Source organism: Galeopterus variegatus, unplaced genomic scaffold, assembly GCF_000696425.1.
Source record: "Galeopterus variegatus unplaced genomic scaffold, G_variegatus-3.0.2 Scaffold1683, whole genome shotgun sequence".
Classification (NCBI taxonomy): domain Eukaryota; kingdom Metazoa; phylum Chordata; class Mammalia; order Dermoptera; family Cynocephalidae; genus Galeopterus; species Galeopterus variegatus.
Window position 1 is genome coordinate 71,639 of NW_007727794.1, and position 14,754 is coordinate 86,392.

The 14,754-nt window shown below is 39.4% G+C and overlaps 1 protein-coding gene across 1 annotated transcript in view; it reads left to right on the forward strand.

Annotated features, from left to right (window-relative positions):
• Positions 1-2: 2 nt before the first annotated feature.
• HS3ST3A1 (heparan sulfate (glucosamine) 3-O-sulfotransferase 3A1) overlaps positions 3-14,754 on the forward strand; it is a gene marked incomplete at its 5' end in the record, with an annotated part of 98,334 nt that continues 83,582 nt past the window's right edge. Inside the window, 1 exon segment of the mRNA XM_008578425.1 lies at positions 3-271. Coding sequence (XP_008576647.1) covers positions 3-271 — 269 coding nt within the window.

Sequence of the window (14,754 nt, forward strand, 5' to 3'; positions counted from 1 at the left end):
AGGAGACTTGGGAAGAGGAGACCCCGGGTCTGGCCGGGGGTCCCGGCGGCTCCGGGGCCGAGAGCAGCGTGGCCGAGGCCCCGCCGGGGACCCTGGACCTGCTCCTGGACGAGGGCAGCAAGCAGCTGCCGCAGGCCATCATCATCGGCGTGAAGAAGGGCGGCACGCGGGCGCTGCTGGAGTTCCTGCGGGTGCACCCCGACGTGCGAGCCGTGGGCGCGGAGCCCCACTTCTTTGATCGCAGCTACGACAAGGGCCTCGCCTGGTACCGGTGAGCGCACGCGGGGTGGGGGCAGACGTGGGAGACCCCGGGGGGACCCCCTGTTCGTGTCCCTCCCACTGCATGGAGAAGGCGAAGGATGATCAGTGGTTGTCCTTAAATGCAGGGACCTCTTTAATCCCGTGCCTTCTTTTTCTGGGGAAGTGGATATCGAGAGTAGGGGTGGAAGGGAAGTTTTGGCCTGAATGATTTTGGTCCTTTGGGTTCTCTTTCCCCCAAATAGTCAGTCTCCCCTCCTTTTTCTACTCTGGGAAAGTGTCCATGTGTTTAGCTACAGAAAAACAAAAAAAAAATCCTCCTAAATTTGAAACCTGTTCATCAATTACTAGGATACCTCTCTTAGAAAAGCCTGTTTTTTTGTTTTTCTTTATCTTTTGGGCAATTCCCTGTGGTTAATACAGTCTTTGCCATCAGGTATTTATTTACCTTGACTCTTTGCCAGGTAGTTGTCCTAGGTGGTAAGTAATATAGAGACTTAGTAAAAGTGTCAAGAACTAGAGAGTCTAGGTAGCTTGCAAAATATATGTCCAAGCAAGAGCCAGCAACCAGTCACAGGGTTTTAAAGAATTCTCCCTGGGTCATAACTTTTGTTTGGAGCAAGGAATTAATTTTGTAAAGTACTTTCTGTATTTATAGGGAAAAGTAACTTTTGTTTCTGGACTGGCAGAAACTTTTCTAAAGATCTTCAAGCAATTCTCTTTACAAATAAGGTAGCCCATTTTTTTTTTAAAAAAAGGAAAAAAAATACATTGTGGAAGGACTCTGCGAATATAGGTTAGGAAACAAGTCTCATTTAAATCTTAATCTTAAATTTGCCAGTCTCCTCAAATTCAGACCACCTTTAATAGTAGATTCAGCCAAACTCTAATACATCCTAGTGTAGCCTGGATTTTGTTTGCCACAAAATATTGACTTTTTTCCTCTCCAAGTAGAAGAAAAAAATCATGTTGCTAGAATATTCCATTTTATAAAGTTTATCGTTTATAAAACGTGCATTCTCCTTGTTATTTTAACTGAAACAATATTACAAAAGCCACAACACAATTTAGATATATTTCAGAATCCCACTATATTAACCGTTCATCTCCAAAACAGAAATGGACACGATTTGACAAGTTTATTTACTTGAGAGGGTCAAACGCGCCCTCAGATTGATTTCAGGAACCAGATTAACAGTAAGTGACTCAACTCATGAGAACACATTTGGTCCTAAAAATCAAATTCAAACATTAAACACTATTAAAACAGTAACTTTCCATTTGTTGGAAAGAAAAACAAACAACCTTCCCTTAATATAGAATATATATCATTTAAAATCATCAGCCACTTAAAGTATCCCCTTGTGTTTCTGTCATTTATGTTGTATCCTCTGGGAAGTTCTTATAAAAATGACCTGTTGAATCTGGAAACAACAGGTCCTTCTTTTTAGCACAAAGGCAGCTCTGTTTTTTCCATCAAGGACACAAGAAAGAAGTGATTAAAGACCCCTAAAACTCTTATCTATAGCAGTTTGCATTGAATTCGGCCTCGTATAGTGCTATAATAAGCGAACACATTTCAAGCCGGCTGTCTGAAACATCTAAGACAACGTTGGGCTCTGAGGTGCTATTAAATACAGTAAAATATTTACTACTAAAACCCTTTATTTTCGTTTTGCCATATAAACTTTATTTCCACAAAGTAGGATTGTTTCTTCTTATTCTTGAAATGAATATTTGAGGTCACGGTATATCAACAGACCTGGATCTTATTTTCTATAGAACTTTTTGAGCTCATGTAAGAGAAGAAAAGTTTCAAGGTAACTAGAAACACAAGTATTTAAAAAAAATAGAAAGAAAAGAAAAACGAGTTATAAACTTTTAGGCCACTCACTTCTTTGGAAACTAGATGCATGCTGTAAAGTAAATCTCTCCTTGGATTGTTTACTCCAGCAGAAGAGTTCTATAAAGCAATTTATGGTGGTTACAAAAATAACTGCACAGTAGACTTCATGGTTTGGTGAATTTAATTTTCCAAGTGTTGGAGCAATGTCTTTGTTTTACCATTTGCAATGGTTTTTTATTGGATGCGTAAATTTAAGTTTAACTCAATTACATAGAAAATGCTTATTAAAAAAATTCAACCTGTGGAGCCAGGATTATGTGATTATTTAATGAAATTTCCCCACAATTCTCTTTCATCTTGGCTCTGAACTTGGAGTTTGATGTTTGTGAGAAAGACTGAAGACTAAACTGTGAAAAAATATATATATGTATACCTCCTACACAGAATACCACTTAACTGTTAAGTGCAGCATTTTAGCTGCTTATATTTAGCTAATATTTTAGAACAGGGAAGTTCCAAGACCTTCCTGAGTCAGCCCAAAATTTGAAATATAAGCTGTCTACCATGTACTTGTGACCACTCACGTGCACACACACACACACACAGAAAGAAAATCCCAATATTTGTCCCCCGAAGTAAATTATGGAAAAGAAAAAATCTGTGTAATATTTAAATGCTCATTGACATGGTGGAATCCTAAGATGTCTAGCCTTGTTTTTTTGCCCAGTGAAATCTATCAGTTTGTCATACTAGTTGGTTGTGGCAGTGCCCCCTGCTGTCCTCACAAAGAGAGAAATCTGTTGCTATTCGGAAGTTTGAAGAAAATCTCTTAGAGAATAAGTTCGAGAGTTAGAAATGCCTGTTGCTAAGATGTTTCAATAATTTTCTCTCACTGGGAAGAAAATAAAATACTTTATAAAATGTGTCCCAAGTTTAGAGTAATAAACTTCTTTTATTTGAATAAATTTGTAGTAAAGGCAAAGAAAATGAATTTGTTATTCAAAAATCTCTAAAAAGAAAATTTTCCTTATTGATTTAAATGTCCTAATATCTTTTCTCTAAAATAAGTAAAACAAAGGTACATTTTTATATGGCAGGAGGTATGTCAATGATAATTTAGAACACTTCAGTGGAGTTTTCTGGATATAAAACTCCACCCTGATGGAGTTTTTAAAATATTCCTCATTACTTAATTTAGCAGACATGGTATCAGTACAACAAATGTCTGTGGCTTGCATGTTATGGTAACAGAGTCCTTCACAATGAACAGTCTCCATTTCCACTGTATGTGTGGTGGGTTTATAAAGGAAAGTGGAATATTTTTTCATTAGCTTCAAAATGTTGAGATCTTTTCTGGAAGTCAAGGCCAAATGCTTTTCCTGTAGTTCAAGAGCAAGTGAGCTTAGAATTTAATAAAGAGGCCTCCCTCTCTGTTTGTTTATATTTGTACCAACTAGAAAGTACGTCTTTTTTTCTCCTAAGCAAAAGACAGAAGACACCTATTTATAAAGTATTTAAAGATATGTTTATATATATATATATATATATATATATTTGACATATTTTGTGTATACATATATGAATATAAATATTTGGTTTCTGTAACACTTTGGTTTTATTTTGATACAAGATAGGATGTATTCATTATTCAGTCTCTTATACTAGCATGTCTATTTTCTATGTTTTAATTCATTTTCTTTAGTAAGTCTGGACAATTTCAGCAGAGAAGAATATTACTAGAATCATTTTGTTCTATAACATACAGGAAGTTCAAAGATTACTCAGCTTGGAATTTAGAGTTAATGCTCCCCTGACTTTATCAAAATTTGAAATTTTCTGGCCTCTAATGATCATGGCCTTGTTTTGCAAGTCCACCCGACAGGCACACTGAAGAGAGGCACTTTCAGTTCCTATTAGGAGAAATCAGCATTTTGTAGCAGCTGGGAGCAGCTGCAGAGTACCTCCATGTGCCATTTCCCACCCTCCTGTGCCTCAAGCCCCTCGTGTGTGAAGAGTTTGAAATGAAATTTGAGCCGAGGGAGCTGCAGAGTCTGGCCACCCATGAAAGGTCACATGGACTGAAGTCCAAAGGCACTCTGTCCTTATGGTGGAATGAAGAACCTTGGGAAGAAACGGGGGGTATGGAGCAAGTGGGAAGTAGTTGCTTTGGACTTTGAGTCTAGAGGACATGAGAGGGTATACCTTCTGTCATTCAGGAAGTTCCCAGGAGCTCCCAGTGACTGGACACTTTCCACCTAGTAAGACTAGTCAGTCAGCCTAGTTTGTGTGTGCACACACATGCATGTGTGTCTCCTTATTTACATGCGTATGTGTGCGTGCGCAGGCCCCCAGTAGGTGGGGGAAGTGATGTAAAGTTAGTAACTGGTTGGGGTACTTTGGAGCAATCTTGAACATCCTGGATATCCTGGGGCTATTGAGATCATAGTCCAAGGCATTGAAAGAACAACACTTTAGGTAGAGCCTGGAAAAGGAATACCTGTGAGTGAAAATTCCTTTATAATGATGAGATTTATGATGTGCTGATATACTTTATGTGAAATGCATAGACATTCACCGCTGAAAATCCACTACGACATTGCAATATCCTGCCCTCCCCTTCAAAAGAAAACACTCTGGCCAAAATATTTGTCTTGTATAAATAAGTCTATTGATTGGCCAGGAAAGAAGTGCCAAATCTGTATTTTGGAGGGGTCATGGGAATGAAATAAGCCTGTGCAATTAATGACAACAGGGACTAACCTTACATAGACCAGATGCTCACATCATGAGGGGAAGAGTGTCACAGAACAAACAAGCCTCCTTGATATAAACAACTGAAAAAGAGCCTCATATCTCTACGGGACATATTTGAACAATTGCAAATTGCAATTACCATCAGTCAAATCGCTGGGCCCAGTTGGGAACTTGATATTCTTAGCTTTTTTCCTTATGGGGAGATCTTTCTCCACGCAGTCACAGTCACTTGGCTGATAAAGAGCATCATTTGTTGCTATGTTTCCCAATGATATTAGACTGCAAGCTTTTAGAAAATTTGTTTCTGCTTAAGTGATTAGTTACAATTGTGAAAATGTTTCATACTAAATATATACCTTTAATATGTAATCAGAGGAAGTTGCACCAAGGTAATATTTTCGCTCCCTAGTCTTCGCATTTATAAGAATGTCTTTAAAATGTTTGTCAGCACTTAAAGATCTTTGCTAATTTGATGCAGTTTAAAAATCTCACGGGTGGGGGGAGGATATTGATATAGTTAATAAATAAGCTTATGTGAAGCCAAAATTTAGAGATTGAAGCAATGGGGAGTTCAGTGAATCAAAGCATCTATCCAATTTCTTGCCTGCAATGATGTGGCCCTTGGATTTTTGCATTACTCATGTGGTCGTGACTGTTCAGGCACCTAAAAATTTACCTAAGATCCCGAGATTTATCCTAAGGTTATTTGAAGACTGTGTTCCAGAAGTTGTCTAATGCCTGTAAACGTGAAAAAAGAAAGGAGAGATACTTATTAAGAATGAAGTGTAGTACTTTCCATTAAGAATGCGACAGATATTCTTGCAAAAGTTACAAAACAAAACCCTACTCACTGTTTAGAGTAGCCCACTTTGAACGTGACGTGTAGTGCCACCTAGTGGGAGGAGACGTCACCAAGGAACCCCAAAAGGAGAGCTTTGGAAACCTCATCGTGATCAATAGATATTTGCAGTCTCAATTTTTTAAAAAAAGAGAGAGAGACAGAGAGAGACAGCAACAAACAACAAAAAATTGTGGTTTAGGTAGCACTTATAGCAAGTATGATCTGCCTAGTGCCACTGAGTGGGACTTTGCCTGTTTATAGAAGAATAGTTCACTTCTTTTAGGCGGGTAGTTTATTCTTCGGAGAGAAATAAAAGAGACTTGACTTCACAATAAACCTGAAAACCAAGATATAAATGATTAGGGGATTTATATTAGAAATGTGTCTGACTGAAAGGAATGCCATATGCCCCAGATTACTTCTGTTAGTGTGTTTTGCCTCTGTTTCTGAAAGCCGGCTTCAAAATGAAAATACTTCCAGATGATTTTATTTCAACATCAGTAATGCTGCAGTCTTATTCCTTCCTCTGTGTGGTACAGGCTCTGGAGGAGGGTCCTGTGATTCTTAACAGGCAGCACATGGAAGCCTCCTTAACCCTTAATACACCTGAGAGACCCTGTTGAAGATCCTGCCCACCCCAAGCAGGACAGCTTCATAGGAAAGTGCTTTGAGAGTTCCAGCAAGGGGGGTGGGGGGGCGTTTCTGTGACTGCAGTCCAGGGCCTGGGGAGGGCAGGCTGGGGAGCAGGGAGGTGGTCAGATAAAATGAAGGCAAGAGGAAAGGGACAAATAAGGAGTGTTATTGTGGGGGAACCTGGCAGACACCACCTTAACCAAGTGACCAGTGTTAACATCCCTGGTTACCACGTTGAGATCATATTCCCTTGATACAGTGCAATGAGCATGGCACCTCATCTGTGTGGCATTCTTCCCCCAAATCCATAACCCCAGTCTAACCAGGAGAACCCATGGGACAAACCCAAATTGAGGGATATTTTACAAAATACCTGACCAGTACTCCTCAAAAGTGTCAAGATCATGCAAAACAAAGGAAGACTGATTAAACTGTCCCAGAAAGGAAGAGACCACTGTGACTTATTACTAATAAGGAAATATTGGGGGGGGGTGACCTTGATTGGACCCTGGAACAGAAAAAAAGGCATTTGTGGAAAAATTGGAGACATGCAAATAATGTGTGTAGTTTAGTTAATAGCGTTATACCAGGGTTAAGGTTTTGATCATTGTATCTCTACTAGGGTTATGATGATAACCTTAGGAAAGTCTGGGTGAAGTGTGTATGGAAATTCTCTGTACTATTTTTTTTTTTACAATTTTAATATCTAACATTATTCTAAAATCAGAAAGGAAAATATCCAAGAAGACAGGAGGAGCCTAGTGGACGTCAAAGGACGAGGGCTCATCCCAAGCACTCCGCCTGCCCCACGTCCCTTTCACTCCACGTTTCTTTTTTCCTCTCCCTTGGAAGGCCCCCGGGATAGGCCTGCCAGCTTCCCCCCGCCTGCCAGCACCTGTTGCTTCCAGACATGCTGATCCTTCCCTCAGCTGATTTCATCATAAAGTTGGCTCATGGTTCCCCTCCTACTCTCTTGTCCCTAAAACTAGTGCAGGGACAGTTTTGTTTTCTTTCTCTTTTCTATAGCTGTTTAATGTAAAGAGATGTGAGGATCCCCCACCCCTGCCCGGATCCTTCTTGTGATAGAAAGCAAAAACTTCGAAGTCAATGGCAGGTCTTTGAGGACACAAAGAACTGAAGTCGGGGTTGGAGAAAACTTAGATTTGGGCATATGGCCTTTTTTGCCACACATAGGAGATTATGTGTGTGTCAAAGGTTGGGAGGCTGCTTATGGGGTAAATAGGTGGGACCAGGACTGTGTATGCTCGTATTGGCTAAGATGACAACACAGTCTAGATTTTTCAGGCCAGCTTAAATATTCTATCTGCTTACTTGCCCCAGCACTTTAACCTTTGGTTTAGGCACCCTGACTCAGGAGCAAAATAGACCTGGAATAATTACTGCATTGAAGGAAGAGGGGGGGAAGAGAGAAAGTCCAACCTCCAGAGCCCTGGAGGACGAGGACCAGGGCATCGTATAACCGTGGTGGTTTATTCTGCTTGGGCTGCTAAGCCTTAACTGCCAGTGTTATCAGACTCAAAGTTCCTGTCTAGGTGGAATTTTCTGCTTCTGTTTTTAAACACACAGTTGTGTGTCTGGGCTTCTGGTTTAACAGAGTAATGAAAATCTCTCTCAAAACATTTCCTTTGATATTTTTAACAACTGTAAAAATAGTTGTATTCACATTACATTTTTACTTAAGCAAAACAAGACTCACTCCATCTAGAGACTCATAGAAGCTAACGGGTTTTTTTTTTTTTTTTCTTCGTTGATTTGCTTATCTTTATTGGATCCGTTTTATAAACCTCTTTTGTGCAAGGGACAGGCTGTGAGTGCTTATGTGGATACAAATAATTTCTGTGATTTAATACCATTCTCTACTTGTTTGGAATTTTTTCGTTTCAGCAGGAATACTTTTTTTTCATACATTCGAACCTTTTAAAAAATGGTAAAATATTGGAACTGCAACATATATTTGAAGAAATCTATCATGTTAGACATAAGATGATAATAACTGAATTTGTCGAGCTTCACTATGTGCTTGATAATGGGGAAAGATCTGCTGCACGTGGTCTGAATGTTCTTAATATGGGTTGCGTTTTTAAGTAGGTCCTATAGTTTTCTACATTTTATAGACCAGAACACAGAGGCCCGGAAAGGTGAGGTGAGTTTCCCTAGGTCATGGAGCTAAGTAGATAGAAGAGCTGGTGCTGAACCCAGGCCCACCCACCTCTCCACAGACCAGCACATCACCTCAGGGTATTCCATGCTGGTGTCTGACAGAATTGCTCACATGTAGTTCCTGCCTAAATAGCAAGTCGTCAGTGTCTAAAAGATGGTGGGGATCAAAGGCTGCCCCACGTGGTAGAGTGACCTGTACCTGTTTGATTCTGGTCTTGGACCTTTAGTTAGAAAATTAGGCAACACATCAAATAAGGTTAAAAAAAGTGAATTTTTAAAGGTATTTAAATATTCACATTAGTCTATTGGCCTGTTATGGAATAACTAAAGCTATCCCTGTTTTTGTCAACTTCTCTCTCTTTTTTTTATGGAAGTACTCTGATCACAGAACTCATTTTTTTGAGCAAATCAGAAATCTTTGGCCATTCAATGGATTTTTTCTTCCCATTCATGACCACTAAAGACACTCATAAGTGGACCAAATGAACAAGTTTCCTCCTTCCTAACAGCTGCATGAGGAAGTCAAAATATTGTCACAGGTATAATCAGAAGGATGACTGCTGCTTCTGGAATTGGGGCAAGGTGAGTTGGTGGCCTCTGTCCAGTGACTGCTATGATTAACCAGCCCTGTGGCACCTTTTGCATGTAGAGACTCTCCCAACGAGGTCCTCTCCTGGGGCACTGTTGCTGAGTCACTGGCAAAGTCTGTCTTTTTCACTCTTTTTTATATCTTCACCCTTGAATTGACACTTTTTTTTTAAGAAAAATTCTTCATATCTGTTACTACTCCCAACTAGAGCACAGCCCAATTTTTACCCCACACACTATTCTATCTTCATTATTATTGTTATCAGTAATGTTCACCTAATTGATTTCCTGCCAGCTGGTTTAGCCACATAAGACATGGCTGTTGATCTGAACTTCCTTTAGTTTCAGTGAAATAGAATCATAAACAAATAGAATGTTGAAGGTAGAGGTATCCTAGGGATAAAGATTGTCTTATGCCTGTTAAGAAACAGAGATGCCTTCCCCAAAGTGAGGCTGAAAAACTAGACTTCAGAATTCCAAGGGCACAATTCTAAGGATGCAGTGAGAAATAATTTCATGCCCCAATGATATGAATTTAGTTTTGGAGGATTGCAACAGTGACACAAATATTCCTTGAATGGAACCAGTTGATAGCATTATTTTTTCTCTTCCCAGAACTGGTGAATTAATGTATTGAATTGGATTGAATCAGTGATCAGTTTATCTTTAAATTTCTGTTTTTCATCTCAGAAGTTTTCCCCAATATTTCGATGCTTATAGATTTGGGGACCCAGCTAGCATCATTGGCCTTTGTACCCTCATAAGTAATTTGCTGTTTATGACTGTTGCCTGCTTGTAAAAGATTAGTAGAAGAAATCTGAGTACAGACAGGAAGAAGTTTGCTTTTTCTCTCTTGAGTGTTCAGAGTAGGAAGTAATCCATCAAATTATGGGAATAAAACTCCTTTTCTCTTCTTCGGAGTTCTTACTTGGATTAGATCTCTCCTTTCACTAGGAAATATCAAAGTCGCTAGGCTGGTTTGAGTGACAAAGTCAAAAATGATGTGTTTGTTACGGTCATAAATCTTTGCAGATTCTCATTAAGTTCAGGTATTTAACACAGGGAACTGGATTAAGCTGCACCTAAAGTTACAATGCCAGAGCTTACTGCTGCCCTCATCGCCTTCCTTAACTGAAGCTGTGTTTGCTCTAACTCGATGTTTTGAAAAGTTCTGGCAGGAGGAACACACTGCAGCGATGTAGTGATTTCATTTCACAAACAGAGCTTTTACGTAAACAAAAACTTGAATTTGTTTTTAATATCCTGGTGGACTCTTAATTATTCTTGTAGTTTCTTTCATCAAATGTTGTGGGTTTGCTTTTTTTAAAAAAAGAAATAAAAGCCACTTGTTTTTCTTTCTAATGAGGCTTTGCTCTTCTTGGTATAGGAAGCCTTGGGATTACAACAGTATCTGTTAAAAAGGCTATCTCCAAAGCCTGAGGGTCTACTTGAATGCCCTGCTAACGTTTAATGATGGAAAGAAAACAAATTGGATCTGTTTTATATTTGTATGGGGGCAGGTCAAGGGGAGCTAATGCTTGTAATGAAAATTCTTGGGATTTTCAGGTGCATTTGCCCTGTGGGACGGGTGGCAAATTGGGGAGCTAGCACTGGAGAAACCACTTCTCAGCTCCAAGTGACTTTGCCAAGCTGAAAAGTTCTTATGTCCTTTTTGAAAGAATCTTGGAATTGTGATTTTCTTTTACATATTGGGAAATAATTCACTACTTCAAAACCCAGAGTGGAACAAAGCAAAACTCTGTGTGCGTGAAGCGCATCAGTCTCAACCGAGGGGGAGTGGCTTCTAGTTTACAGCTGATGACTTATATGAGGGTGGGTCCTAGGGAGACAGCATGACAAATGTTATCTTGACAAGCTTGGTTCTGTTACTTATAGGTAAGTGTGTGGAGAAAGGGTTGGGTCTGACATGTATTTGTTACAGTGGATCTCAATAGGAAAAAAGTTTGAAAAACATTGACTGGTGTAAACAGAAGTCCTATTTGAAAAGACTAAAGTGGATGTGCTTCAGGGTCCCTTGAGAAACTTAAGTGTACTCTATGCTATGGATTCTAAACTTCAGCCATTTTCAACCTCGTATCCCCAAGGCCTGTCTGTAACTGTATATACCTTTCACATAATGGATTCACTATGAGGTTAATGAAAAAAAATTTTAAATGACCCCCTAGGTTGGGGGTCAGCAATTTTTTTTCCAAAAAGAGCCAGATAGTAAATACTTTAGGCTTTGTGGGTTATATGGTCTCTGTCACAACTGTTCACCTCTGCTTGTGTAGCAGGAAAGCAGCTATGACAATATGTAAATGAATGGTTGTGACTGTGTTCTGATAAAACTTTATTTCTAAAAACGACAAAACCATTGGTTGTCATTTGCAGACTTGGCGGGCTAAGCTAAAGACTTCACTATCTCACGTGCTGTCCATTACTTTACTTCTCTTGTTACTCTCAGGTGAGCATTCACATTCAGGGGAGGTGTAATGAATGCATAATGTAGGTGATTAACCTCCCAGTTCAGGATCCAATTGAGAAACCACAGAGCTCCCTGCTCTGTATGAGAATGGAATCATTCATTCTGGCCCAGGGGAACATTTTGAAATATGGACTGTTGTTCGGGATGATGACATTTTCTAGAAATGTGATTATATGTGCAACCACAAACATTCAATTTTGGAAGAGACATGATATAAACACCAATCAAAGTAGTCGTCTGTCATTTTTGTAAAAAACGTAATCATCTGTTTTGATGTTTCCTTGACTTTGTACTTGAATGTGTTTAGTTTATAATTTCCCCCTGCTCTTTCTCTGGAATTGTGATTTTCTTTTACATATTGGGAAATAATTCACTACTTCAAAACCCAGAGTGGAACAAAGCAAAACTCTGTGTGCGTGAAGCGCATCAGTCTCAACCGAGGGGGAGTGGCTTCTAGTTTACAGCTGATGACTTATATGAGGGTGGGTCCTAGGGAGACAGCATGACACATGTTATCTTGACAAGCTTGGTTCTGTTACTTATAGGTAAGTGTGTGGAGAAAGGGTTGGGTCTGACATGAATTTGTTACAGTGGATCTCAATAGGAAAAAAGTTTGAAAAACATTGACTGGTGTAAACAGAAGTCCTATTTGAAAAGACTAAAGTGGATGTGCTTCAGGGTCCCTTGAGAAACTTAAGTGTACTCTATGCTATGGATTCTAAACTTCAGCCATTTTCAACCTTGTATCCCCAAGGCCTGTCTGTAACTGTATATACCTTTCACATAATGGATTCACTATGAGGTTAATGAAAAAAAATTTAAAATGACCCCCTAGGTTGGGGGTCAGCAATTCTTTTTCCAAAAAGAGCCAGATAGTAAATACTTTAGGCTTTGTGGGTTATACGGTCTCTGTCACAACTGTTCACCTCTGCTTGTGTAGCAGGAAAGCAGCTATGACAATATGTAAATGAATGGTTGTGACTGTGTTCTGATAAAACTTTATTTCTAAAAACGACAAAACCATTGGTTGTCATTTGCAGACTTGGCGGGCTAAGCTAAAGACTTCACTATCTCACGTGCTGTCCATTACTTTACTTCTCTTGTTACTCTCAGGTGAGCATTCACATTCAGGGGAGGTGTAATGAATGCATAATGTAGGTGATTAACCTTCCAGTTCAGGATCCAATTGAGAAACCACAGAGCTCCCTGCTCTGTATGAGAATGGAATCATTCATTCTGGCCCAGGGGAACTTTTTGAAATATGGACTGTTGTTCGGGATGATGACATTTTCTAGAAATGTGATTATATGTGCAACCACAAACATTCAATTTTGGAAGAGACATGATATAAACACCAATCAAAGTAGTCGTCTGTCATTTTTGTAAAAAACGTAATCATCTGTTTTGATGTTTCCTTGACTTTGTACTTGAATGTGTTTAGTTTATAATTTCCCCCTGCTCTTTCTCTTTCCTTTTTGATGCCTGGGCATCATGTGAAGCATTTGGAAAGAGGAATGTGGGACCCAATGGTCACCCGACCTCCGTGCTGAGAAACTGTCCCACAGTGCGGTTTAGTTCAACTTTCTGTCTGTGTGGGTGAGGAGTGAGACATCAGGTTGGGACAAAGATTGGGGAAAGATGTTTGAGGATTACTAAATGGCCTGTTTAAGGAGTTTATTCTAGGTCAGCACTGTCCAACAGGAATGTGATAAGAACCATACAGGTCATTTTAAATTTTTTAGTAACTGCCTTAAAAAGGTAAGAATAAAGAGGTGAAATTAATTTTAACAATATTACAATTAAGCCATTATGTCTAAAATATTATAATTTTAATGTGTAATCAAAATAAATTATATTAATGATATTTTGCATTTTTCACACTAAATCTTCAAAATGTAGTATGAATTTTACACGTGTAGCATATCTTAGTGCAGATTAGCTACATTTCAAGAGCTCATAGCCCCATGAGGCCAGTGGCTACCATGTTGGCTACCTGCAGCTCTAGAGGCAGGGGCAGGGAGCANAAATTTTTTAGTAACTGCCTTAAAAAGGTAAGAATAAAGAGGTGAAATTAATTTTAACAATATTACAATTAAGCCATTATGTCTAAAATATTATAATTTTAATGTGTAATCAAAATAAATTATATTAATGATATTTTGCATTTTTCATACTAAATCTTCAAAATGTAGTATGAATTTTACACGTGTAGCATATCTTAGTGCAGATTAGCTACATTTCAAGAGCTCATAGCCCCATGAGGCCAGTGGCTACCATGTTGGCTACCTGCAGCTCTAGAGGCAGGGGCAGGGAGCAAATAAATACTGAAAGCTTTCGATGCAGGACCGATTTCACAGACCTCCTCGGATTCTGCTTCAGAAACCTTATGCTTGGTGGTAGGTATATGGCAGCATACTCAGGTAGGTGGCTGTCGAGGAATCTAGCAGACAGGTGATGTACTCAGACTAGAGCAGTTCAGGGGGGATGGGAAGTGGGAGAAAGATTTGCTAGACTTTTTGGAAGTAGGAATTATAAAACTGCAGATTGTTAGCGATGAGGGAAGGGGGAGAAATAGAAGACTTTTGAATATTTATTAGTAACTGTGGTAGAAAACACAGAAGGAGGAATCACAGGTATCAGGAAGAACAAACAACTCTGTTTTAGACACGAAAAGTGGAAAGTACTCTGGTTAAGTTGGAGCTCATGAGTAAAGCCAGCCTTGGGAGCCATCTAGAGGGCATGATCGTTGAGGCTGTGCCAGCTGCCAACGCAGCTGAGACGGGAACGTGTGCTACAGAACACAAGGAGAGGCTGGCAAGAGAGCAGGACCAGAAAGACCTGTTTATATTCTAGCCCCAAAGAGAGAGAGTCTGAGTTTGTGCCCTGCATGCATGTTTAAAGGGACTGTACTGGTGCTATGATTTACTTTGAAACATGTTTAAAGAAGAAAAAGGTGGATAGGTAGATAGAGGGATGGATAGATATGTGACAATAAAATTATAGAAATATGTACATTTAGAATTCAGTTGGGAGTTAATGGGTGTTTGCTCTACAAGTCTTTCAAATTTTTGCTATATTTAAAATTTTCATAATAAAATGTTGGCAGTGGGGGGGGAATAGTTTCAAGGTCAGTGGCACCAAATGCTGTGGAAAGACTGAACAGAGATT